Below are 26,959 nucleotides of genomic sequence, written 5' to 3'. Positions count from 1 at the left end.
CGTACTTTCACAGCCAGGTTCTCTACCCGAGCAGCAATATCTTGCCACAATGCAGCAGCCCAGATGGGTTTGCCCCTACGCTGCCAGTTGTTTTGCTTCCATTGCTGTAACCATCCCCACAGGGCATTTGCTACCATCCATGAATCGGTGTAGAGATAGAGAACTGGCCATTTTTCTCGTTCAGCAATGTCTAAAGCCAGCTGAATGGCTTTCACTTCTGCAAACTGACTCGATTCACCTTCTCCCTCAGCAGCTTCTGCAACTCGTCGCGTAGGACTCCATACAGCAGCCTTCCATCTCCGATGCTTCCCCACAATACGACAGGACCCATCAGTGAACAGGGCATATTTCTTTTCATTCTCTGGCAACTGGTTGTACAGTGGGGCTTCTTCAGCACGACCCACCTCCTCCTCTGATGATATCCCAAAGTATTTGCCTTCTGGCCAGTCCATGATCACTTCCAATATTCCTGGGCGACTGGGGTTTCCTATTCGAGCCCGCTGAGTAATCAATGCAACCCACTTGCTCCATGTAGCATCAGTTGCATGATGCGTAGAGGGGACCCTTCCCTTGAACATCCAGCCTAGTACCGGCAATCGGGGTGCTAGGAGGAGCTGCGCTTCAGTACCGACCACCTCCGAAGCAGATCGAACTCCTTCATATGCTGCCAATATCTCCTTTTCAGTTGGAGTATAGCGGGCCTCAGATCCTCTGTATCCCCGACTCCAAAACCCCAGGGGCCGACCTCGAGTTTCCCCAGGTTCTTTCTGCCAGAGGCTCCAGGTGGGGCCGTTCTCCCCGGCTGCAGTGTAGAGCACATTCTTTACATCTGGTCCTGTTCGAACTGGCCCAAGGGCTACTGCATGGACTATTTCCTGCTTGATTTGTTCAAAGGCTTGTCGTTGTTCAGGGCCCCATTCAAACTCATTCTTCTTACGGGTTACTTGGTAGAGCGGGTTTACAATCAGACTGTAATTTGGGATGTGCATTCTCCAAAACCCCACAACACCTAGGAAAGTCTGTGTTTCTTTTTTGTTAGTTGGTGGAGACATAGCTGTTATTTTGTTGATCACATCCATTGGGATTTGACGACGTCCATCTTGCCATTTTATTCCTAAAAACTGGATCTCTCGTGCAGGTCCTTTGACTTTATTCTGTTTTATGGCAAAACCGGCTTTCAGAAGGATTTGGACTATTTTCTTCCCTTTCTCGAAAACTTCCTCTGCTGTGTCACCCCACACAATAATGTCATCGATGTACTGCAGGTGTTCAGGAGCTTCCCCCTGCTCTAGCGCAGACTGGATCAGCCCATGGCAAATGGTAGGGCTGTGTTTCCACCCCTGGGGCAGCCTATTCCAAGTATATTGAACTCCCCTCCAAGTGAAGGCAAATTGTGGCCTGCACTCTGCTGCTAGAGGGATGGAGAAAAATGCATTAGCGATATCAATTGTGGCGTACCACTTGGCTGCCCTCGATTCAAGTTCATACTGAAGTTCCAGCATGTCCGGCACTGCAGCACTCAGTGGTGGCGTGACTTCGTTCAGGCCGCGATAGTCCACTGTTAGTCTCCACTCGCCATTAGACTTTCGCACTGGCCATATGGGGCTATTGAAAGGTGAATGGGTCTTGCTGATCACTCCTTGGCTCTCCAATTGACGAATTAGCTTATGGATGGGAATCAGGGAGTCTCGGTTAGTGCGATATTGCCGCCGGTGCACAGTTGTGGTAGCGATTGGCACTTGCTGTTCTTCGACCCTCAGCAACCCCACAACAGAGGGGTCCTCTGAGAGACCAGGCAAGGTAGATAATTGTTTAATGCCCTCTGTCTCTAAGGCAGCTATACCAAAAGCCCACCGGAACCCTTTTGGGTCCTTGCAATATCCTCTTCTAAGATAGTCTATGCCAAGGATACATGGAGCATCCGGGCCAGTCACAATGCGGTGCTTTTCCCACTCATTCCCAGTCAGACTTACTTCAGCCTCCAATACAGTCAACTGCTGAGATCCTCCTGTCACTCCACAAATATAGATGGGCTCTGGTCCTTTATAGCTCGATGGCATTATAGTACATTGTGCACCGGTGTCTACTAAAGCCTTATACTTCTGTGCGCGTGATGTGCCAGGCCATCGAATCCACACAGTCCAATAAACTCGATTGTCCCTTTCCTCCCCCTGGCTGGAGGCAGGGCCCCCCTAATCCTGGTCAGAATCTTCTTCGTTTCTGTGTTTGAAGGATTGTCTGCTGGAAGTTGGAGCAGCAAACTTTTCGGAGAATCCTTTTTTCCTGATTGTTTTCTTTTGCAACTCACGTACCCGTGCCTCTAGGGTCGCGGTAGATTTTCCATCCCATTTTCTCATGTCCTCTCCATGGTCTCGTAAGTAAAACCACAGGGTGGCACGGGGTGAGTACCCACTATATCGTCTTCCTTGTGTGGATGAACGCCTACCCCTGATAGCTGAGACACTGCTTTGTACAGGTACGGAGGAGAATAATCTCTCTTCAAGTTGGTGAAACTTTTCAGAAAGTTTCTCCCAGGTGTTCTCTTTCGGTCGTTGGACACTGGTTGGTTCAGGTTGGGGGGAAGATAGATTCTCTTTAAGTTGGTGGACCTCTTCAGACAGTTTCTCCACAGCTGAGACGCAGGCCTGTAAGGAAGAGGAGAGACTTTCTTCGTACTGCCGGAGTTGTTTAGCCGCTTCATCCACTGTGGGTTCCTCATCCTCTTTCCAGGCCATTACTGCCAATGAGCTGGCATATGATGATGGTGCACTCCGTACAAACTTCCGCCACATGGGTCGTGTACACTTGACTTCATCTGGATCTTTGGATGTTTGTGTCTGGTCTGGATCCTCATAAATCACTTCCCGTACGGCTAATTCCCTCAGGTACTGGATTCCCTTCTCCATAGTGGTCCACTTGCCTGGTACACATAAAATATCTTCCTTGAAGGGATACCTTTCCCTCACAGCTGAGAGGAGACGCCTCCAGAGGCTGGTGGGTCGTGCTCCATCTGCAATTGCTTTGTCAATGCCGGCGTCTCGAGCAAGGGATCCCAACCGTCTGGCTTCCCTGCCGTCTAATTCCACACAATTGGCTCCAGAGTCCCAGCACCGGAGCAGCCAGGTGACAAGCTGCTCACCTATACAGCGACCAAAATCTTTTCGCACATCTCGTAGCTCGCGCTCGTTTAGGCTTCGCGTAGTTACTGTTGCTCTTTCGGCATCCTCATCTTCCTCCTCCTGAATCCTTGATGGCCCAGCGTCGTCATCATCTTCGTCATCTCTATACTTAGTTTTGGCAGAAGCCTTACCTGGATTGGCAGAAGACTCTCTGCGTTCTAAACGACTTGAATTTCTGTACCATATTTTCACCTTCTCTACAGGGGCAGCTTGCACTGCTACTGCTCGTTTCTCTGACTTTGTTACAGGGTCTGCCACAGGGATTGGAATACCCTCTGCAGGGTCAACTTGCACTGCTACAGCTCGTTTCTCTGACACGGCCACAGGAGCTGGAGCGGCTGCAAGAGCTGGAGCAGTTGCAGGAACCGGAGCTGTAGCGGCTACAGGAGCTGGAGCTGGAGCTGGAGCAGTTGCAGGAGCTGGGACTGGAGCAGCAGTAGGAGCTGGAGCTGGAGCGGCTGCAGGAGCTGGAGCTGGAGCTGGAGCAGTTGCAGGAGCTGGGACTGGAGCAGCAGTAGGAGCTGGAGCTGGAGCGGCTACAGGAGCTGGAGCTGGAGCTGGAGCAGTTGCAGGAACTGGGACTGGAGTAGCGGCCGGAGCTGAAACTTGAGCGACTGCAGGAACTGGGACTGGAGCGGCTGCAGGAGCTGGAGCTGGAGCGGCTGCAGGAACTGGAGCTGGAGCGGCTGCAGGAGCTGGAGCTGGAGCGGCTGCAGGAGCTGGAACTGGAGCGGCTGCAGGAACTGGAACTGGAGCGGCTGCAGGAGCTGGAACTGGAGCGGCTGCAGGAGCTGGAGCTGGGGCGGCTGCAGGAGCTGGAGCTGGGGCGGCTGCAGGAACCGGATCTGGAGCGGCTGCAGGAACCGGATCTGGAGCGGCTGCCGAGTCCACCGTAGGGGTCACAGTGGCCGTTGGATCTGTCACAGGGCTTGGAGTGGCCGCAGGGTCTGTCACTAAGTTGATAGCAGTATCAATGGCAGCTCGATAGGCATGAGCCAGGCCCCAGCACGTTACAATGATTTGTGTTACTTTAGAACTGCCAGAATCATGACACCTTTTTTTCAAGCATTCTGCCAGTTTTTGAGGATTTTGCCATTGTTCAGGGGTGAATTTCCAACACACTGGGGGTGCCAACTGCTCTAGATGCCTGCCCATATCCGCCCATACTCCCTGCCACCCACAACTATCCTGCCCCCGGGCAGATCTCCAGAAGAGCTTCCCAAGTAGTTGTTTAACTTTAAGCAGAACCTGAAGTGCATTCATGAGGCAGAACAACAAGACTATGGTACTCTGAGTATTCCAGAAATATTCAATATCTTGGAGAGCTATTGTGACAAGCTCAGGGGATAAGAGGGTGGTGAAGGAGGAAGGCAGAGTGACCCAGGAGGATACAGGGGTGGTGAAGGAGAAAGGGAGAGTAAGCAAGTAAGGAAAAATATCCTCCCCTTTCCCCTCCACAGCTTGACTCCCTAATGGAAAAAAACAATAGGAATAATTGCTAATAGTTTCCAAGATACAGTTTCCAAAGTACAGAGTCGACGATGTTACTGAATACAAATAACAAGTTAGAGTCATGACCACATATTTCATCGTCTCATAAGCCATTGCTACAACACACAGCACCATAATGATCTGAAACCAGGGCCCGGAGAGGATAAACAACACGACAGAGAGTAAATACGGAAAATAATGTACTATAATACTCAATTTGGAAAACAGGCGCAGCAAAGTTGAGATTAAAGCAATCAGCATTATGACAAGTGACTATTAAGCAGGTCTAATCCTTACACCAATTTTAGTTTAACACACTCTGGTCAGATCTGCCGTTATCTCAACCTTTCGGGCCCCACGTTGGGCGCCAAAAAGGCTGTCGTGGTTTAACCCGGCCGGCAGCTAAACACCACGCAGCCGTTCGCTCACCCTCCCCCCTCCCTCTCTGGGACGGGGGAGAGAAATGGAAAGTGAAGCCCGTGAGTTGAGATAAAGACAGTTTAATAAGACAGGAAAATAATAATAACAAAATAATAATAAAAATAATAACAATAATAATACAATGATGATAATAGGAAAGTAATAATAGTATGTACAAACAAGTGATGCACAATGCAATTGCTCACCACTCGCTGACCGATGCCCAGCCTAACCCCGAGCAGTCCGGCCCCTTCCCCCCCAGCTAGCCACCCCTATATATTGTTTAGCATGACGTCAGATGGTATGGAATACCCCTTTGGCTAGTTTGGGTCACCTGTCCTGGGTCTGTCCCCTCCCAGCTCTTACTGCACCCCCAGCCTGCCCGTTGGCAGGACAGAGCAAAAGGCTGAGATGTCCTTGGCTTAGTATAAGCACTGCTCTGCAACAATTAAAGCATCGGGGTGTTATCAGCACTCTTCTCATCCTAAGCCAAAACACAGCATTCCACCAGCTACTAGGAAGAAAATTAATTCTGTGCTAACTGAAACCAGGACATATATAAATGTCTGAAGGGAGGGTGTCAAGAGGATGAAGCCAGTCTCTTTTCAGTTGTACCTAGCAACAGGATGAGAGCCAACAGGCACAAACGGAAGCACAGGAGGTTCCATCTGAATATGAGGGGGCACTTCTTTACTGTGAGGGTGACAGAGCACTGGTACAGGTTGCCCAGAGAGGTTGTGGAGATATTCAAAACCTGCCTGGATGCCATCCTGCGCAATGTGCTCTGGGTGATCTGGCTCAGCAGGGGGGTTGAACTAGACCTCGTCAGAGGTCCCTTCCAACCTCGGCCATTCTGTGATTCTGTGAACACTGACACCTGGGGAACACCACTAGTGACTGGTCACCAGCTGGATTTCACTCCATTCAACACCAATCTTTGGACCCGGCCATCCAGCCAGTTGTTAACTATAGAATAGAATATAGAACCATAGAATATCCTGAGATGGAAGGGACCCACAAGGATCATCAAGTCTAACTCCTGGCTCCACACAGGTCTAGGCAAAAAATCAGACCATGTGACTGAGAGCATAGTCCAAACACTTATTAAACTCCAACAGGCTTGGTGCCGTGACTATGTCCCTGGGGAGCCTGAAGCAATGCGCTTCCCTCGACCAACTAGCGATGCCATGCTTCACAGAATCACAGAATCACAGAATTTCTAGGTTGGAAGAGACCTCAAGATCATCGAGTCCAACCTCTGACCTAACACTAACAGTCCCCACTAAACCATATCCCTAAGCTCTACATCTAAACGTCTTTTGAAGACTTCCAGGGATGGTGACTCCACCACTTCCCTGGGCAGCCTGTTCCAATGTCTAACAACCCTTTTGGTAAAGAAGTTCTTCCTAACATCCAACCTAAAACTCCCCTGGCGCAACTTAAGCCCATTCCCCCTCGTCCTGTCACCAGGCACGTGGGAGAATAGACCAACCCCCACCTCGCTACAGCCTCCTTTAAGGTACCTGTAAAGAGCGATAAGGTCACCCCTGAGCCTCCTTTTCTCCAGGCTGAACAAGCCCAGCTCCCTCAGATGCTCCTTGTAGGACTTGTTCTCCAGATACACCTCAGGATACGGTTGGCCCTCCTGGCTGCCAGGGCACACTGCTGGTTCATATTAAACTTGCTATCAACGAAAACCTTCAAATCCCTCTCTTTGGGGCTGCTGTCCAGCATCTTGTCACCCAGTCTGTGCGTATAGCCAGGGTTGCCCCTTCCCAGGTGCAGGACCTTGTTCTTGCTCTTGTTAAACTTCATGTGGTTGGTGATTGCCCAGCTCTCCAGTCTGTCCAGATCTCTCTGCAAGGCCTTTCCACCCTCAACAGAGTAAGCAACTCTTCCCAGTTTAGTATCATCAGAAAATTTACTGAAAACATCGCCAGACTGATGTAGCCTCATTTACCATAACCCTTTGAGCCCTAACCATAAGCCAATTGCTCACCCATCATATGATGTTTTTGTCTAGCTGTATGCTGGACATTTTGTCCAGTAGGTCCTATGGGAAACTGTGTCAAAAGCCTTGCTGAAGTCCAAAAAGATCACATCAGCTGGTTTCCCTTGATGGACTAGATGGGTGATCTTATCATAAAAGGAAATCAAATTTGTTAAACAGGACCTACCCCTTGTGAACCCATTCTGGCTGTGACCTATGACTGCATTGTCCCCCAGGTGTGCTTCAATAACTCCCAGGATAATCTTCTCCATAATTTTACCAGGCACTGACGTGAGACTGACAGGCCTGTAGTTACCAGGGTCTTCTTTCTTGCCCTTCTTGAAAATTGGCACAACATTTGCCAGCTTCCAGTCTACTGGGACCTCTCTAGATTCCCAAGACCGTTGAAAAATAATTGAGAGAGGTCCTGCGATGACGTCAGTCAGCTCTTTGAATACCCTGGGATGAATCCCATCCAGACCCATGGACTTGTATGGATCCAGGTGGAGTAGCAAATCCCGCACACGTTCAGGGTTGGCTGGGAGTTTATCATTCCCACTGTCACGGTCCTCCAACTCAGGGCACCCAGGGTCCCGAAGCCCATCATCGGCATCGAAGACAGAGGCAAAGAAGGCATTAAACATCTCTGCTTTGCCTATGTCCTTGTTTGTGAGGTGACCATCCCCATCAAGTAGTGGACCTATGTTTTCTCTGGTCCTCCTTTTTGTATTCACGCATTTAACTGGCCCTAAAATGGAGCCCTGGGGGACCCCACTGGTGACCGGCTGCCAGCCTGATGTAACCCCATTTACCTTATCCCTTTGAAACCTACCCGTCAGCCAATTATTCACCCAACTTATTATGTTTTTATCTAGCTGTATGCTGGACATTTTGTTCAGTAGGATAAAAATTAGTAAGGAGTTTAAGAGGAAAAAAAAAATAACATTAAGAGAAAGTTATTTTTTGAAATTTTTAATTTTTTAATTTAATGCATTATTTTTAAAAATTTTAATTTAATAAATTAAATTTTAAAATTAACTTTAAGAGAATTGAAATTAATTTTCTTTATTTTTATAAGTGATCTGGAGAAAGGACTAAGTTAATTTTAATTAACTTTAATTAAAAATAAAGAGAATTGTTGACACATCATATTGTTTTTATCAAGCTGAATGCTGGACATTTTGTCCAGAAGGATACTGTGAGAAACAGTATTGAAAGCTCTGCTGAAATCCAAAAAGATTACAACTGACAGGCCTGTAATTACCAGGGTCTTCTTTCTTGCCCTTGAAAACTGGAACAATGTTTGCCAGCTTCCATTCAACAGGGGCCTCTCCAGATTCCCAAGACTGTTGAAAAGTAATCAAGAAAGGTTTTGTGATGACATCAGCCAGCTCTTTGAGTATCCTGGGATGAATCCCATTGGGCCCCAGAGACTTGTATACATCCAGCTGGAACAGCAAATCCCACATAGGTTTGGGGTTTGCTGGGAATTTATTGTTCCCATAATCATGGTCCTGCAACTCAGGGCACCTGGGGTCCCAGGGCCATCATCAATGGTCAGGTCCACCCCTCGATCACGAGCACATCTGTATGTGGTATCCCTCCCCAGATGTCCTGATGTTTCATGGGCCCATCGAGCTACAAACAGCTCACCCTTACATCCCCAGTCCAGGTCCACCTGAGCCTCTTCTCTTTCTGAAGCTCGATCTACCTCTCCGTTGTTCTGATGTTCTCCAGTGGCACGACTCTTGGGCATGCGGGCATCTACATGACGTACCTTTACAGCCAGGTTTTCTATGCAGGCAGCAATATCTTACCACAGGGTAGCAGCCCAGATAGGTTTACCTCCGTGCTGCCAGTTGCTCTGTTTCCATTGCTGTAACCACCCCCACAGGGCATTTGCCACCATCCATGAGTCAGCATAGAGATACAGTACTGGCCACTTTTCTCTTTCAGCAATTTCTAGGGCCAGTTGTATGACTTTCACTTCTGCATACTGACTCGACTCACCTTCCCCTTCCATGGCCTCCACAACTTGTCATGTGGGACTCCACACAGCAGCTTTCCACTTCCGATGGCTCCCTATCACACAACAGGATCCATCATTGAACAACACATACTGCTTTCTGTCTTCTGGCAACTCATTGTATGGTGGTGCCTCTTTCCCATGAGTTACATCTTCAATCAATACTCCAAAATCTCTGCCTTCCGGCCAGTCCATGGTCTCTTCCAGTATTCCTGGGTGGTTGCGTTTCCCCATTTGGGCCACTGCATAATTAATGCTATCCAGTTACTCCACGTAGCATCAGTCGCATGGTGTGTAGTGGGAATTTTCCCTTTGAACATCCAATGTAACACAGGTAGCCGTGGTGCCAAGAGGAGCTGTGCTTCTGTACCAACAACTTCTGAAGCAGCTCAAAGCCCCCTCATATGCTGTTAGTATCTCCTTTTCAGTTGGGGTGTAATTGGCTTCTGATCCTCGATAGCCCTGGCTCCAGAACCCCAGAGGTCGACCTCGAGCTTCTCCTGGGGTCTTCTGCCAGAGGCTCCAGGTGAGGCCATGCTCCCCAGCTGCAGTGTAAAGTATGTTCTGCACAGATGGTCTTGTACAAACAGGCCCAAGGGCTACTGCACGAGCTAGTTCTTGTTTGATTTGTTCAAAGGCCTTTTGTTGCTCGGGGCCCCACTCGAAAGAGTTCCTCTTCACTCGATATAGAGGACTCACAAGATGACTATAGCCTGGAACATGCATTCTCCAGAACCCCACAAGGTTATCCCTCTCCTTTACCTGGCCAGAGGCAGGGCCCCTCTAGTCCTGATTGGAGTGTCTGCCACTTAATTCTTGCAGATGCGAAGCAGAGGTCCCTTCATCAGGGTCAAGAATTACATCAGGCCTTCTACTGCCTCTGGGGAACTGTCCAACAGAAGACAGAGCAGCATTTTTCCTAGGAGACCCCCTTTTTGCTGCTGTGTTTCCTCGCAGTTCATGTACTCCAGCTGCTAGGATTGAGGTAGGTTCACCATCCCACTTCCTCATATCTTCCCTGTGGTCACGCAGATAAGACCACAAGGTGCCACATGGTGTGTGTCCCTGGTACTCTTCCTTGAGCAGGAAAATACCGATTCTTAGTGGCTGAAATGTTACTCCATCTGGGCGAGGAGGGAGATGATTGTTCTACGAGGTGGTGGAGCCTTTGGGACAGTTTCTCCATAGCCAAGATGCAGGCCCGTAGTGGAACAGAGAGATTGTCTTCATATTTTTGAAGCTGTCAGGACAGAGCATCCACTGCTGGTCCCATCCCCTCATCCCAATTAATTGCTGCCAGCGTGCTAGCATGTGATGATGGTGCACCCTGCACAAACCTATGCCACATGGATGTTGTGCACTGGACTTCATCGGGATCTGTAGGTGTCTGGGCATTGTCCAAATCACTATAAACCATCTCCAGCACAGCTAATTCCCACAGGTGCTGGAGACCTTTCTCCATGGCGGTCCAATTGCCTATTTGATATAGAATATCTTCCTTGTGGGGATACCTTTCTTTCACACCTGCCAGGAGTCGCCTCCAGAGGCTGAGAACCTGTGCCTCTCTCCCAATTACTCTGTCAATGACCCTTTCTCTAGAGAGGGATCCCAGCTGCTTGGCTTCCTTGCCTTCTAGTTCCTGGCTACTGGCCCCAGTGTCCCAGCTTCGAAGCAGCCAGGTGAGGATGCGCTCACCTGGGTGTCAACTGAAATCCTTTCGTATTTCTCGCAACTCACTCAGGGATAGGGATTGGGTGGTTTCTGATTCATTTATGATTTCCATCTCTTCTTCCTGCTGTTTTTGTGATGGCTCTGCTTTAGAGGTGCCTGCCTTTTCCCCTTCTCCCTCCTTCTTAGGAGGAGCTTCTTCCCTTGCTAAACGAGCTGACCTCCGCTTCCATTGTTTTGTCTTGACTATGGGGGCAACTTATACCATAGATGGTTGGTCCTCTGGGTTAGCCACAGTGTGTGTTATCTGGTCATCAGATTCAGAGACCTTCTCCTCCCATGGAGGGTGCTGGGTAGTGTTAATTACTGCTTGATAGGCGTAAGACAGAACCCAACACAGTGCTGTAAGCTGTCGTTCTCTGGCATTGTCAGGGTCAGGGCATATGACTTGCAAGCATTCCGTCAGGTTTTTAGGATTTTGCACTTGTTCAGGAGTGAAGTTCAAAACTATCCGAGGAGACAACCGTGACAGATACCTGCCCATATCCTCCCTCACACCTTGCCACCCGCCACCACACTGTCTCGGGGCAAATTCCTTGGTGAGATTTCTAACTAATTGATTAACCTTAGAGAGAAGAGGAAACACATTATGCAGATTTAGTAATAGGAGTATATTGATTACACATTGCTACTCAAAGTACTCAAAAAATGTTATAATTAGCCCCCTGGGAAAGAAGAAGGAGGTACAATTCCTGATATTATTCATAAACTGACTTCCAGATGAGGAAAGGAAGGCAGTGTAATTCTGAATATTCTCTAAAAGAGACCAAAATTATAACAATGCAGGGTCTAAATGCCAGATTAAACTCAAGGCCAGTGCTTTACAGCACAACAAACTAAAAAGAAAAAAAAGGAACACAGATTTTAGCACGCTCTCCGATGGGATATAGAGGAGAAGGGAGAACATGGCACAGATTACATGAGATATGATCAAACAGGAAAATATTAACAGGAAACAGAACATGGTGTCTAGCAAGTAAGTGTGTTAGTCGTAAGCGTTTTAATTAGTTCTACTGTTATCTCAACCCCTGAGCCCCACATTGGGCAAAGGGCAAAAACAAACAAGCAAAGGGTGTGTGGAAGTGCAAAGGAAATAAATTACTCTCTACTTCCCACCAACGAGCATTGCTTGACCATGTCCTTGAAGCAGGGCCTCAACGCACGTAGCCGGTGTTCAGGAGGACAGACATTTTCGTAACGAGAGCCCACCCCTCTCATTTTCTTCCTTTTTCCACCTTTTATTGCTGAGTGTGACATCATATGGTATGGAATATCCCTTTGGTTGGTTTAGGTCAGCTGCCCTGGTGATGTTCCTTTCTCACTTTTTTGCCCCCCCCCAGGAGGGTTAGAGAGAGCTCTGATGCTGTGCCAGCACTGCTCAGCAGCAGACACAACACTGGTGTGATACCACTGCTGTTCTAGCTACAAGTGCAGAGCACAGCACTGTATGGGCTGCTGCAGGGAAAGGGCACCATCGTCAGCGTTGAAGACAGAGGTGAAGAAGGCATTAAATGCCTCTGCTTTATATACATCCCTATATACATCCCTATTTGCAGGGTGACTGTTGTGGTTTAACCCGGCAGGCAGCTAAGCACCACACAGCCATTTGTTCACCCCCCTGCTACGAGTGGGATGCGGGAGAAAATCGGGAAACAAAGTAAAAGCTGGTGGGTTCAGATATAGTCAATTTATTAGGACAGAAAAGAAAGAGAAATAATAACAATAATGATGATAATATTAATAATAATAATATGTTCAAAGCAAGTGATGTACAATGCAATTGCTCACCATCCACTGACCGACGCCCAGCCTGTCCCCAAACAGTGGTGTCGTGCCCTCCCCTGCCAGTTTGGGTCAGCTGTCCTGGTTCTGTCCCCTCACAGCTCCTGATGCACCCTCAGCCTGCCCACTGGCAGGACAGAGTGAGAAGCTGAAAAGTCCTTGGCTTAGTGTAAGCACTGCTCTGCAACAACTAAAACATCAGCATGTTATCACTATTATTCTCATCCTAAATGCTAAAACATAGCACCCTACCAGCTACAAGGAGGAAAATTAATTCTATCTTAGCCGAAACCAGGACCATCCTCATCAAGTAACGGACCAATGTTTTCTCTGGTCCTCCTTTTGCTTTTAATATAATTTAGAAAAGCCCTTTTTATTGTCCCCCACAGTACTGGCCAACTTCAACTAAAATTGACCTTTCACCACCCAAATTTTCTCTCTAAGATGGTGAACAGCATCTCTATACTCCTCCCATGTCACCCAACCTCGCTTCTGGTAACCACACACTTTCTTTTTCATAGAATCATAGATTCATTAAGGTTGGAAAAGACCTTCAAGATCGTGGTCCAACCATCCCCCTACCACCAATATCATCCACTAAACCATGTCCCTAAGCACCACGTCCAACCTTTCCTTGAACACCCCCAGGGACGGTGAGTCCACCGCTTCCCTGGGCAACCTGTTCCAATGCCTGACTACTCTTTCTGAGAAGAATTTTCTCCTCGTTTCCAACCTAAACCTCCCCTGGAGCACCTTGAGGCCATTCCCCCTAGTCCTATTGCTGGTTGTCTGCGAGAAGAGGCTGACCCCCAGCTCCGCACAACTTCCTTTCAGGTAAGCCTGGTCAGTCAAGCCAGCCTTCTGCCCCGCCTGCTTGACTTCTGATATTTTGGAATTGCCTGATCCTGTGCTTCTAGGAGGCAGTGCTTAAAGACTGACCAGCACTGATGGACGCCGACACCTTCAAAAGCAGTTTCCCAGGGGACCTTGCTAACTATTTCCCTTAGTAGCCTGAAGTCTGCTCTCCCCATATCCAGGGCTGAAATTTTGGTGGCAGTTTTCCTCCTGCCACCAAAAACTTTAAACTCAACCGCTTCATGGTCACTATGACCGAGACAGCCTCCAATTGCCACATCCCCCACAAGACCCTCTCTGTTCTCCAGCAACAGATCTAGGAGGGCACCTTTCCTAGTTGGCTCCCTTAGCACCTGCACCAAGAAGTTATCAACGAGGTGCTTTAAGAATCTCCTGAACCTTCTTATGTCTGCCAAGTTGAAGTCCCTCATAAGGACAAGGGCAGTTGATCTTGAGGTATCTCTTAGTTCCTCAAAGAATAATTCATCTGTGTTGTCATCCTGGCCAGGTGGTCTGTAATAGACTCCCATGACAACATCCCCTTTATTTGTTTGCCCCTTAGTCCTTACCCAGAGGCTCTCAACTTTGCCATTGCCAACTGCAAGCTCCACACGGTCCAGCCCCACCTTTACGTACAGCACCACCCCACCGCCTCCAGTGTTATTGGCCTCCCTCCCTTCTCTGAGTGTCAGCGGGGGAGTTTTGGGCTGTTTGACCATGGGCTGTGGGTCCCCTGCAGACTGTGCTAGGATCCAGCTGTCTAACTCCTCCACAGCCTCCCTGATGCTACGCAGCCTTCTCACTGCCTCCTGCAGCTCAGCCACCTGGTGCAGGAGGTCCTCCATGTGGGCACACCTTTTGCAGGCATGTCTGCCACCTGTCCCTGCCCCTGGGGAAAGATCTAGGCATTTCCAGCAGTCAGAAATCTGCACTGTAGCCTCAGTATCTGTGTCTGGGTGGAGGCATCAGCCACCACTGGGGTAGATGATGCACACCGCACCACCAGAGCCACAGCCTTTGCCCTGAGACAAGTATGCCCACCATTCTGCCTTGAGGATCAGGTAAGGTGCATGTCCTTGGCCTGTGGAGATCTGGGTGAGAGGTGTACTTGGCATCTCCTGCTCAGCCAGTGGAACACCCCTACCTCACAGGGCACCCTCCGGTCAGTCACCCTCTTCACAAACTGACACGCCACGCCCTGTTTGCCCGATCTGTTCACCATGCTCCTAGCCACCTTCACTCCCTAGGGGCTGCTTATGGGGGAGTGGGGGGTGGACGCAGTTACTGCTGGCCCCGCCCACGCCTTGACGGCTGCTCTCGCGTGAGCTCCCAGCCCTCGGCAGGTCTCTGCGCTCCCCCCGGGGCTTCCCCGTCTCAGGAAAAAACCCTTTACGCCGCCACCCCCCACTCCGCTGCGGAATGCGCTCGCTCAGAGCCGATCGCCTCTCGGCAAGTAATTACTGGTGGCGGTTAGACTGCGTTTAAATCTGCCGCCGTTATTGCTGGCCACGCCCACTCCTCGTCAGCTTCTGACGATCCTTTTCCCTTGTTGTGAGGTTTTTACGGGGTCGTGCTGCCATCCAGGGGGCCCTGGACAGGCTGGAGAAATGGGCTGACAGGAACCTCATGCAGTTCGACAAGAAGTGCCAAGTCCTGCATCTGGAAGGAACGACCCCATGCACCAGTACATGTTGGGGGCCACCCAGCTGGAAAGCAACTACCTTTCAGGTAGTTGTAGAGAGCAATAAGGTCTCCCCTGAGCCTCCTCTTCCCCAGACTAAATGACTCCAGTTCCCTGAGCCGCTCCTCATAGGACATGTGTTGCAGACCCTTCACCAGCTAAGGTCCTTTTTCCACCTAAGCTTCCTTCTGCCCCACCTGCTTGACTTCCAACATTTTGGAAAAGTGACCAGCACTGATGGAGCTCGATGTCTTCAAAAGCCATTTCCCAGGGGACCTTACTAACTAGTTCCCTGAGCGCTGTGAAGTCTGCTCTCCCCATATCCAGGGCTGAAGTTTTGGTGCAGTTTTCCTCCTATGACTAAAGATTTTCAACTCTACCTCTTCATGCTTACTATGGCTAAAACAGCCACCAATCACCACTTCACCCATGAGACCCTCCCTGTTTACAAGCAGCAAGTCTAGGAGGGCTCCTTTCCTAGTCGGCTCGTTCGGTACCAGTACCAAGAAGTTATCATCAACGTGTTTTAGGAATCTCCTGGACCTGCTAGTATCAAGTACTATTCCCAGTTGACATTTGGCAGATCGAAGCCCCCCATAAGGACAAGGACAGCTGATTTAGAAGTATTTCTCAGTTCCTTAAAGAATAATTCATCAGTGTCGTCATCCTGTAATGGTGGTCTGTAGTATACTCCCACAGCAACATCCACTTCATTTGCTTATCCCTTAATCCTTACCCAGAGGCTCTCATCCTCATCATCGCCAGTTGTAAGCTCTGTATAGTCCCGCCCCTGCATTACATACAGTGCCACCCCCTTGCCTCATCTGTTCTGCCTATCCTTTCTGAAGAGCCTATAACCGTCCACTGTAACATACCAGTCACAGGACTCTTTTCACCAGCTTTCTCTTATGCCAATGATGTCATAGCTCTGGGACTGAGCCAAGGCTTCTAGCTCCTCTTGCTTGTTCCTCATGCTGTGTGCATTGGTGTAGAGACATTTCAAATGTGCTTCAGCATACCCACCCAGCACCTTGTGGAGCAGACTAAAGGATCTCGCTAGCATGCAGTCCCTCAAATTTTGGCGTGCCATCCCATAGCTTATCACCAGCGAGCCTGTTTTTATCCATTATACCCTTCAACTCTAGCGTAAAGCTCTTTCGATCAGCCCTGCTAACTCTTGAGTAAAAATCCTTTTCCCTCTTTGAGAAAGGTGCATCCCATCACATGCCAGCAGGTCTGGTGTCATGTACACCATCCCATGATAAAAAAACAAACAAACAAACAATCTGCCTGTGCCACCAGCCTTGGAGACAGGTTTTGATAAGGTGAGTCTGCATGTTTCTTCCAGTATCGTTCCCTGCAACTGGAAGGATAGAAGAAAACACTACCTGTGCTCCTGTCCTGGTTTCAGTTAGCACAGAATTAATTTTCTTCCTAGTAGCTGGTGGAATGCTGTGTTTTGGCTTAGGATGAGAAGAGTGCTGATAACACCCCGATGCTTTAATTGTTGCAGAGCAGTGCTTATACTAAGCCAAGGACATCTCAGCCTTTTGCTCTGTCCTGCCAACGGGCAGGCTGGGGGTGCAGTAAGAGCTGGGAGGGGACAGACCCAGGACAGGTGACCCAAACTAGCCAAAGGGGTATTCCATACCATCTGACGTCATGCTAAACAATATATAGGGGTGGCTAGCTGGGGGGAAGGGGCCGGACTGCTCGGGGTTAGGCTGGGCATCGGTCAGCGAGTGGTGAGCAATTGCATTGTGCATCACTTGTTTGTACATACTATTATTACTTTCCTATTATCACCATTGTATTATTATTGTTATTATTTTTACTATTATTTTGTTATTATTATTTTCCTGTCTTATTAAACTGTCTTTATCTCAACTCACGGGCTTCACTTTCCATTTCTCTCCCCCGTCCCAGAGAGGGAGGGGGGAGGGTGAGCGAACGGCTGCGTGGTGTTTAGCTGCCAGCCGGGTTAAACCACGACAGCCTTTTTGGCGCCCAACGTGGGGCCCGAAAGGTTGAGATAACGGCAGATCTGACCAGAGTGTGTTAAACTAAAATTGGTGTAAGGATTAGACCTGCTTAATAGTCACTTGTCATGATGCTGATTGCTTTAATCTCAACTCTGCTGCGCCTGTTTTCCAAATTGAGTATTATAGTACATTATTTTCCGTATTTTCTCTCTGTAGTGTTGTTTATCCTCTCCGGGCCCTGGTTTCAGATCATTATGGTGCTGTGTGTTGTAGCAATGGCTTATGAGACGATGAAATATGTGGTCATGACTCTAACTTGTTATTTGTATTCAGTAACATCGTCGACTCTGTACTTTGGAAACTGTATCTTGGAAACTATTAGCAATTATACCTATTGTTTTTTTCCATTAGGGAGTCAATCTGTGGAGGGGAAAGGGGAGGATATTTTTCCTTACTTGCTTACTCTCCCTTTCTCCTTCACCCCCCCTGTATCCTCCTGGGTCACTCTGCCTTCCTCCTTCACCACCCTCTTATCCCCTGAGCTTGTCACAATAGCTCTCCAAGATATTGAATATTTCTGGAATACTCAGAGTACCATAGTCTTGTTGTTCTGCCTCATGAATGCACTTCAGGTTCTGCTTAAAGTTAAACAACTACTTGGGAAGCTCTTCCGGAGATGTGCCCGGAGGCAGGATAGTTGTGGGTGGCAGGGAGTATGGGCGGATATGGGCAGGCATCTAGAGCAGTTGGCACCCCCAGTGTGTTGGAAATTCACCCCTGAACAATGGCAAAATCCTCAAAAACTGGCAGAATGCTTGAAAAAAAGGTGTCATGATTCTGGCAGTTCTAAAGTAACACAAATCATTGTAACGTGCTGGGGCCTGGCTCATGCCTATCGAGCTGCCATTGATACTGCTATCAACTTAGTGACAGACCCTGCGGCCACTCCAAGCCCTGTGACAGATCCAACGGCCACTGTGACCCCTACGGTGGACTCGGCAGCCGCTCCAGATCCGGTTCCTGCAGCCGCTCCAGCCCCAGCTCCTGCAGCCGCTCCAGTCCCAGCTCCTGCAGCCGCTCCAGTCCCAGCTCCTGCAGCCGCTCCAGTCCCAGCTCCTGCAGCCGCTCCAGTTCCAGCTCCTGCAGCCGCTCCAGTCCCAGCTCCTGCAGCCGCTCCAGTCCCAGCTCCTGCAGCCGCTCCAGCTCCAGCTCCTGCAGCCGCTCCAGCTCCAGCTCCTGCAGCCGCTCCAGTTCCAGCTCCTGCAGCCGCTCCAGTCCCAGCTCCTGCAGCCGCTCCAGTTCCAGCTCCTGCAGCCGCTCCAGCTCCAGCTCCTGCAGCCGCTCCAGTTCCAGCTCCTGCAGCCGCTCCAGCTCCAGCTCCTGCAGCCGCTCCAGTCCCAGCTCCTGCAACTTCTCCAGTCCCAGCTCCTGAAGCTGCTCCAGTCCCAGTTCCTGCAGCCGCTCCAGCTCCAGCTCCTGCAGCCGCTCCAGCTCCAGCTCCTGCAGCCGCTCCAGCTCCAGCTCCTACTGCTGCTCCAGTCCCAGCTCCTGCAACTGCTCCAGCTCCTGCAGCCGCTCCAGCTCCTGTGGCCGTGTCAGAGAAACGAGCTGTAGCAGTGCAAGTTGACCCTGCAGAGGGTATTCCAATCCCTGTAACGGGGTCAGAGAAACGAGCTGTAGCAGTGCAAGCTGCCCCTGCAGAGGGTATTCCAACCTCTGTGGCAGACCCTGTAACAAAGTCAGAGAAACGAGCAGTAGCAGTGCAAGCTGCCCCTGTAGAGAAGGTGAAAATATGGTATAGAAATTCAAGTCGTTTAGAACGCAGAGAGTCTTCTGCCAATCCAGGTAAAGCTTCTGCCAAAACTAAGTATAGAGATGACGAAGATGATGACGACGCTGGGCCATCAAGGATTCAGGAGGAGGAAGATGAGGATGCCGAAAGAGCAACAGTAACTACCCGAAGCCTAAACGAGCGCGAGCTACGAGATGTGCGAAAAGATTTTGGTCGCTGTATAGGTGAGCAGCTTGTCACCTGGCTGCTCCGGTGCTGGGACTCTGGAGCCAATTGTGTGGAATTAGACGGCAGGGAAGCCAGACGGTTGGGATCCCTTGCTCGAGACGCCGGCATTGACAAAGCAATTGCAGATGGAGCACAACCCACCAGCCTCTGGAGGCGTCTCCTCTCAGCTGTGAGGGAAAGGTATCCCTTCAAGGAAGATATTTTATGTCTACCAGGCAAGTGGACCACTATGGAGAAGGGAATCCAGTACCTGAGGGAATTAGCCGTACGGGAAGTGATTTATGAGGATCCAGACCAGAGACAAACATCCAAAGATCCAGATGAAGTCAAGTGTACACGACCCATGTGGTGGAAGTTTGTACGGAGTGCACCATCATCATATGCCAGCTCATTGGCAATAATGGCCTGGAAAGAGGATGAGGAACCCACAGTAGATGAAGCGGCTAAACAACTCCGGCAGTACGAAGAAAGTCTCTCCTCTTCCTTACAGGCCTGCGTCTCAGCTGTGGAGAAACTTTCTGAAAAGTTTCACCAACTTGAAGAGAATCTATTGTCCTCCCCACCTGAACCAACCAGTGCCCACCGACCAAAAGAGAACACTTGGGAGAAACTTTCTGAAAAGGTTCACCAACTTGAAGAGAGATTATTCTCCTCTGCACCTGCACAAAGCAGTGTCTCAGCTGTCAGGGGTAGGCGTTCACCCACACAAGGAAGACGATATGGTGGGTACTCACCCCGTGCCACCCTGTGGTTTTACTTACGAGACCATGGAGAGGACATGAGAAAATGGGATGGAAAATCTACCGCGACCCTAGAGGCACGGGTACGTGAGTTGCAAAATAAAACAATCAGGAAAAAAGGATTCTCCGAAAAGTTTGCTGCTCCAACTTCCAGCAGACAATCCTTCAAACACAGAAACGAAGAAGATTCTGACCAGGATTAGGGGGGCCCTGCCTCCAGCCAGGGGGAGGAAAGGGACAATCGAGTTTATTGGACTGTGTGGATTCGATGGCCTGGCACATCACGCGCACAGAAGTATAAGGCTTTAGTAGACACCGGTGCACAATGTACTATAATGCCATCGAGCTATAAAGGACCAGAGCCCATCTATATTTGTGGAGTGACAGGAGGATCTCAGCAGTTGACTGTATTGGAGGCTGAAGTGAGTCTGACTGGGAATGAGTGGGAAAAGCACCGTATTGTGACTGGCCCGGATGCTCCATGTATCCTTGGCATAGACTATCTTAGAAGAGGATATTGCAAGGACCCAAAAGGGTTCCGGTGGGCTTTTGGTATAGCTGCCTTAGAGACAGAGGGCATTAAACAATTATCTACCTTGCCTGGTCTCTCAGAGGACCCCTCTGTTGTGGGGTTGCTGAGGGTCGAAGAACAGCAAGTGCCAATCGCTACCACAACTGTGCACCGGCGGCAATATCGCACTAACCGAGACTCCCTGATTCCCATCCATAAGCTAATTCGTCAATTGGAGAGCCAAGGAGTGATCAGTAAGACCCATTCACCTTTCAATAGCCCCATATGGCCAGTGCGAAAGTCTAATGGCGAGTGGAGACTAACAGTGGACTATCGCGGCCTGAACGAAGTCACGCCACCACTGAGTGCTGCAGTGCCGGACATGCTGGAACTTCAGTATGAACTTGAATCGAGGGCAGCCAAGTGGTACGCCACAATTGATATCGCTAATGCATTTTTCTCCATCCCTCTAGCAGCAGAGTGCAGGCCACAATTTGCCTTCACTTGGAGGGGAGTCCAATATACTTGGAATAGGCTGCCCCAGGGGTGGAAACACAGCCCTACCATTTGCCATGGGCTGATCCAGTCTGCGCTAGAGCAGGGGGAAGCTCCTGAACACCTGCAGTACATCAATGACATTATTGTGTGGGGTGACACAGCAGAGGAAGTTTTCGAGAAAGGGAAGAAAATAGTCCAAATCCTTCTGAAAGCCGGTTTTGCCATAAAACAGAATAAAGTCAAAGGACCTGCACGAGAGATCCAGTTTTTAGGAATAAAATGGCAAGATGGACGTCGTCAAATCCCAATGGATGTGATCAACAAAATAACAGCTATGTCTCCACCAACTAACAAAAAAGAAACACAGACTTTCCTAGGTGTTGTGGGGTTTTGGAGAATGCACATCCCAAATTACAGTCTGATTGTAAACCCGCTCTACCAAGTAACCCGTAAGAAGAATGAGTTTGAATGGGGCCCTGAACAACGACAAGCCTTTGAACAAATCAAGCAGGAAATAGTCCATGCAGTAGCCCTTGGGCCAGTTCGAACAGGACCAGATGTAAAGAATGTGCTCTACACTGCAGCCGGGGAGAACGGCCCCACCTGGAGCCTCTGGCAGAAAGAACCTGGGGAAACTCGAGGTCGGCCCCTGGGGTTTTGGAGTCGGGGATACAGAGGATCTGAGGCCCGCTATACTCCAACTGAAAAGGAGATATTGGCAGCATATGAAGGAGTTCGATCTGCTTCGGAGGTGGTCGGTACTGAAGCGCAGCTCCTCCTAGCACCCCGATTGCCGGTACTAGGCTGGATGTTCAAGGGAAGGGTCCCCTCTACGCATCATGCAACTGATGCTACATGGAGCAAGTGGGTTGCACTGATTACTCAGCGGGCTCGAATAGGAAACCCCAGTCGCCCAGGAATATTGGAAGTGATCATGGACTGGCCAGAAGGCAAATACTTTGGGATATCATCAGAGGAGGAGGTGGGTCGTGCTGAAGAAGCCCCACTGTACAACCAGTTGCCAGAGAATGAAAAGAAATATGCCCTGTTCACTGATGGGTCCTGTCGTATTGTGGGGAAGCATCGGAGATGGAAGGCTGCTGTATGGAGTCCTACGCGACGAGTTGCAGAAGCTGCTGAGGGAGAAGGTGAATCGAGTCAGTTTGCAGAAGTGAAAGCCATTCAGCTGGCTTTAGACATTGCTGAACGAGAAAAATGGCCAGTTCTCTATCTCTACACCGATTCATGGATGGTAGCAAATGCCCTGTGGGGATGGTTACAGCAATGGAAGCAAAACAACTGGCAGCGTAGGGGCAAACCCATCTGGGCTGCTGCATTGTGGCAAGATATTGCTGCTCGGGTAGAGAACCTGGCTGTGAAAGTACGCCACGTAGATGCTCATGTGCCCAAGAATCGGGCTACTGAAGAACATCAAAACAACCAGCAGGTGGATCAGGCTGCTAAGATTGAAGTAGCTCAGGTGGACTTGGATTGGCAGCATAAAGGTGAATTATTTATAGCCCGATGGGCCCATGACACCTCAGGCCATCAAGGTAGAGACGCAACATACAGATGGGCTCGTGATCGAGGGGTGGACTTGACCATGGACGCTATAGCACAGGTTATTCATGACTGTGAAACATGTGCTGCAATCAAGCAAGCCAAACGGTCAAAGCCTCTTTGGTATGGAGGACGATGGCTGAAATATAAATATGGAGAGGCCTGGCAGATTGATTACATCACACTCCCTCAAACTCGCAATGGCAAGCGCCACGTACTTACAATGGTGGAAGCAACCACCGGATGGCTGGAAACATATCCTGTGCCTCATGCCACCGCCCGGAACACCATCCTGGGCCTTGAAAAGCAAGTCCTATGGCGACATGGCACCCCAGAAAGAATAGAATCAGACAATGGGACTCACTTCCGAAACAACCTTATAGACACTTGGGCCAAAGAACATGGTATTGAATGGGTGTATCACATCCCCTATCATGCACCAGCCTCCGGGAAAGTTGAACGATACAATGGCCTGTTAAAGACTACCTTGAAAGCAATGGGCGCTGGGACGTTCAAAAACTGGGATACGCATTTAGCAAAGGCCACCTGGTTAGTCAATACTAGGGGATCTACCAACCGAGCTGGACCTGCCCAATCAAACCTGTTACGTACTGTAGATGGGGATAAAGTTCCTGTAGTGCATGTAAAAAATATGCTGGGTAAAACAGTCTGGGCTACTCCTGCCTCAGGAAAAGGCAAACCTATTCGTGGAATTGTTTTCGCTCAGGGACCTGGATACACTTGGTGGGTGATGCAAAAGAACGGAGAGGTCCGGTGTGTACCTCAAGGAGATTTAATACTGGGTGAGAATAGCCCATGAACTGAATTGTACCATGTTAAATAGTATATTATACTGTATGTTATCACTACCATGATTACTATAGGTGACTAATTAGAATGTATGGAAAAGAGTGTAACCTGAGCATGACATAAATGGTATGGAATAAGGGGTGGATAGATGTCCTGGTTTCAGTTAGCACAGAATTAATTTTCTTCCTAGTAGCTGGTGGAATGCTGTGTTTTGGCTTAGGATGAGAAGAGTGCTGATAACACCCCGATGCTTTAATTGTTGCAGAGCAGTGCTTATACTAAGCCAAGGACATCTCAGCCTTTTGCTCTGTCCTGCCAACGGGCAGGCTGGGGGTGCAGTAAGAGCTGGGAGGGGACAGACCCAGGACAGGTGACCCAAACTAGCCAAAGGGGTATTCCATACCATCTGACGTCATGCTAAACAATATATAGGGGTGGCTAGCTGGGGGGAAGGGGCCGGACTGCTCGGGGTTAGGCTGGGCATCGGTCAGCGAGTGGTGAGCAATTGCATTGTGCATCACTTGTTTGTACATACTATTATTACTTTCCTATTATCACCATTGTATTATTATTGTTATTATTTTTACTATTATTTTGTTATTATTATTTTCCTGTCTTATTAAACTGTCTTTATCTCAACTCACGGGCTTCACTTTCCATTTCTCTCCCCCGTCCCAGAGAGGGAGGGGGGAGGGTGAGCGAACGGCTGCGTGGTGTTTAGCTGCCAGCCGGGTTAAACCACGACAGCTCCTGATCCCTTAACCGATCATCCCAAGGCCCTGAAGTCTCTTTTGATGGCCCTTGGACTTCTTGTCGCAACTTCATTGCTTCCTACATGAAAAAACAATAATGGATAATAATCCGAGGGCTGTACCACCAGGCTCGGAAGTTTTCTTGTAACACTTTTAACACGGGCTCCAGGGAGGCAGCAAACTTCTATAGGAGGTAAGTTTGGTTGGCATATTGGGCCATCTGTTCCTCTCTGAAGGCTGTCACCAATGACAATAACCCAGCTTTTCTTTCTTAATGGAGGCCCTAAGCAACCTATTCTGGGTGACCCTGATTTGAGCAGAGAGGTTGGAGTAGATGATCTCAAGAGGTCCCTTCCAACCTAAACAATTCTGTGATTTTGTGCAAAAATGAGGAATTCTCTAATTGTTTGTATGTATAAGTCATCTTCAGTCTTCTTTCTAAAGACACCAGTCACAGGACACTGTAACTGTAATAAGCCTCATTTCTGCTCTCTCCATATCAAGCTGAAACCATATTATCTGAAACATACACTTCTATACCAGCTGAAACCAGGACAGCATCAGTGATGCATTAGCACAGAGACTTACATGATTTAAGGAGTTATTCCCAGTTTAAATTTTGTTGATTTTGAAACTGTGAAACTAATTTATGTTAAAAAAAACAACATCAGATATCACCCAAAGAACCTAAAACAGTGAAAGCTAAATTGCACATACTACAGGAAAATTCTTAGACAAAAGTCATAGTTTTTCACATTTGTTTCCTGTTTTTCCACCTTTTTTTCTCCTCAGTTTCTCCATGCACCACTCCCTCTAACAGTGGAGGGGCTCTATAAGTGTCTAATCATGTCAAAGAAGTGTGTGCTGAGCTGGCTGCTTCAGAAGCCTGTTTGTCCCCATCTTGGATAGAGCCAGTTCCTGCCAGCTCCAAAAGGGACTCACTGCTGGCCAAAGCTGAGCCAATGAGCAAAGCTGGTTGCACCTCTGCAATGGCATAGTTGAGGGAGAGGAATAAGAAAAAAGTGAGAGAAACAACCCTGCAGACACCAAGGTCGGTGAAGGAGGAGGTGCTCCAGGTGCCAGAGCAGAGTCCCCTGCAGCCTGTGAAAAGGACCATGGTGGAGCAAGTTGTCCCCCTGCAGCCCATGGAGGACCCCAGACCAAAGCAGGTGGATCTAGACTGAAGGAAGCTGCAGCCCATGGAGAGGATCCCATACAGGAGCAGGTTTTCTGGCAGTAACTGCAGCCCCTTGGGAACCCACACTGGAGCCATCCATTCCTGAAGGACTGTGGCCCGTGGAACAGACCCATGCTAGAGCAGTTCTTGAAGAAGTGCAGCCCCTGGGAAGGACCCATGTTGGATCAGATTGCGAAGGACTGCATCCCATGGGAGAGACCCCTCGCTAAGGGAAGTAAGGGAAGAGAGTGAGGAGGAAGGAGCGGCAGACACAAAGCATTATGAATTGACCGCAACTCCCATTCCCCATCCCTCCTGCTCCACTCTGGGTGGGAGGAAGTAGATGAATCGGGAGTGAAGTTGAGCCTGGAAAGAAGTGCGGGGTGGAAGGATGGTGTTTTTATATATATTTGTTTTGCTTTGTTTTGCTTTTAATTTCTCACTATCCTACTCTGTTATTAATGGGCAATAAATTAATCTTCCCCGAGTTGAATCTGTTTTGACCATGACGGTAATTGTTGAGTGACCTCCCTGTCTTTATCTTGACCAATGAGCTTTTCCATCTAATTTTCTTCCCCTGTCTTGCTGAGGAGGGGGAGTGAGAGAGTGGCTTGGTGGATACCTGGTGGCCATCCAAGGTTAACCCACCACAATATGAATATTCAATAACTTGAATTAATATAAATTTATATGAGCTATTACACAGATTTCATAGTAATCCACTTTTAGAATTGTGCATATATATTTCTGGTGGTTTGCAAATATTCTAGTTCAAGAAATAAACCCTGAAAACTGCATGTCTTTTTATGTAGCTATTTTAGTTGCAGAAAAATAAAATTGATAAAAACAGGGGAAAAGAGTTTCTTTAGCAGCCTTGTACAAAATCAGTTCTTCGCTACACCTATTGAAATGCATCATTCTGTCTTGCTGTGATTGTTTATTTTCCCCAAATTAACAGGCACCTACCTGTTGCTGAACTGGTACCTGCTGTACTACCTGTGTTGGTACTGCTGCCTGGCCAGCCACAGATGTCTGTAAAGTCACAGTCGAACCTGTGTCTGACCCAGTCTCTGATGTCTGCATCGTGGTCTCTGAATAAAATTAAAATGTAAGATTAGAAGTTCAGCACAAACTTTTTTGCTTTTTGTCACTTATCCTTATTAAGATTTAAAAGAAGAATATTTATCCCAAACCAACCTAGGGATTAGCTAAAGATTGTTTCCTGTACTATTTATTACATGAGTACATGGATATACTTCATTTATTTTCTTAAAATTTTTTCAGGCCTAAAATATTAGAAATTTCACATTAGATATTATTGCTTTGTCTAATCTAAGGTCTGCTTAGAATTTGCAGCACATCAAGAAGAGAGAATACTATAAACTTTGGACTTCAAGATTTTTTTTAGCAATTTACATTCTGCTTTGTAACAGCAAATACATTTATATAGTCGTAAACAAGGTACATGCAGAACTACTTACTGCTTTGATTTAAATAAATTTTAGAAAAAAAATGCATTCACAAACCTGATTCTTTTCTAACTACACTCGTATACATTAGGTGCAACTGTTGTCAAATTTTGAAAGGAGACTCAAAACCTTATACCATATTAAGACAACACACTTTAAGCTGCCTATATGTACAAACATAATTCTAGAAGCTGCCCATATAAATATTTACTTCTTAATTAAGCATGCCTTCACACAAAGACTTGTAAAAATCAATGCATTAAACTGAACGCTGGAGACATTTCATAT

The 26,959-nt window shown here is 48.4% G+C and overlaps 1 protein-coding gene across 2 annotated transcripts in view; it reads right to left on the bottom strand.

The window, feature by feature from the left end:
- The window catches only part of LOC101798468 (transcription factor RFX3), a 264,473-nt gene that overhangs the window by 129,945 nt on the left and 107,569 nt on the right, over positions 1-26,959 (bottom strand). For both annotated transcript variants that reach the window (XM_038169514.2, XM_038169515.2), the window contains exon 2: positions 26,169-26,293. In XM_038169514.2, the coding sequence (XP_038025442.1) occupies positions 26,169-26,285 (117 nt within the window). In that variant the 5' untranslated portion in view covers positions 26,286-26,293. The remainder of the gene's footprint in view (positions 1-26,168; positions 26,294-26,959) is intronic.

Source organism: Anas platyrhynchos, chromosome W (assembly GCF_047663525.1).
Source record: "Anas platyrhynchos isolate ZD024472 breed Pekin duck chromosome W, IASCAAS_PekinDuck_T2T, whole genome shotgun sequence".
NCBI classification, from domain to species: domain Eukaryota; kingdom Metazoa; phylum Chordata; class Aves; order Anseriformes; family Anatidae; genus Anas; species Anas platyrhynchos.
Note: the sequence above shows the minus strand (reverse complement) of the source record. Positions and strands in the feature narration are given on the sequence as shown.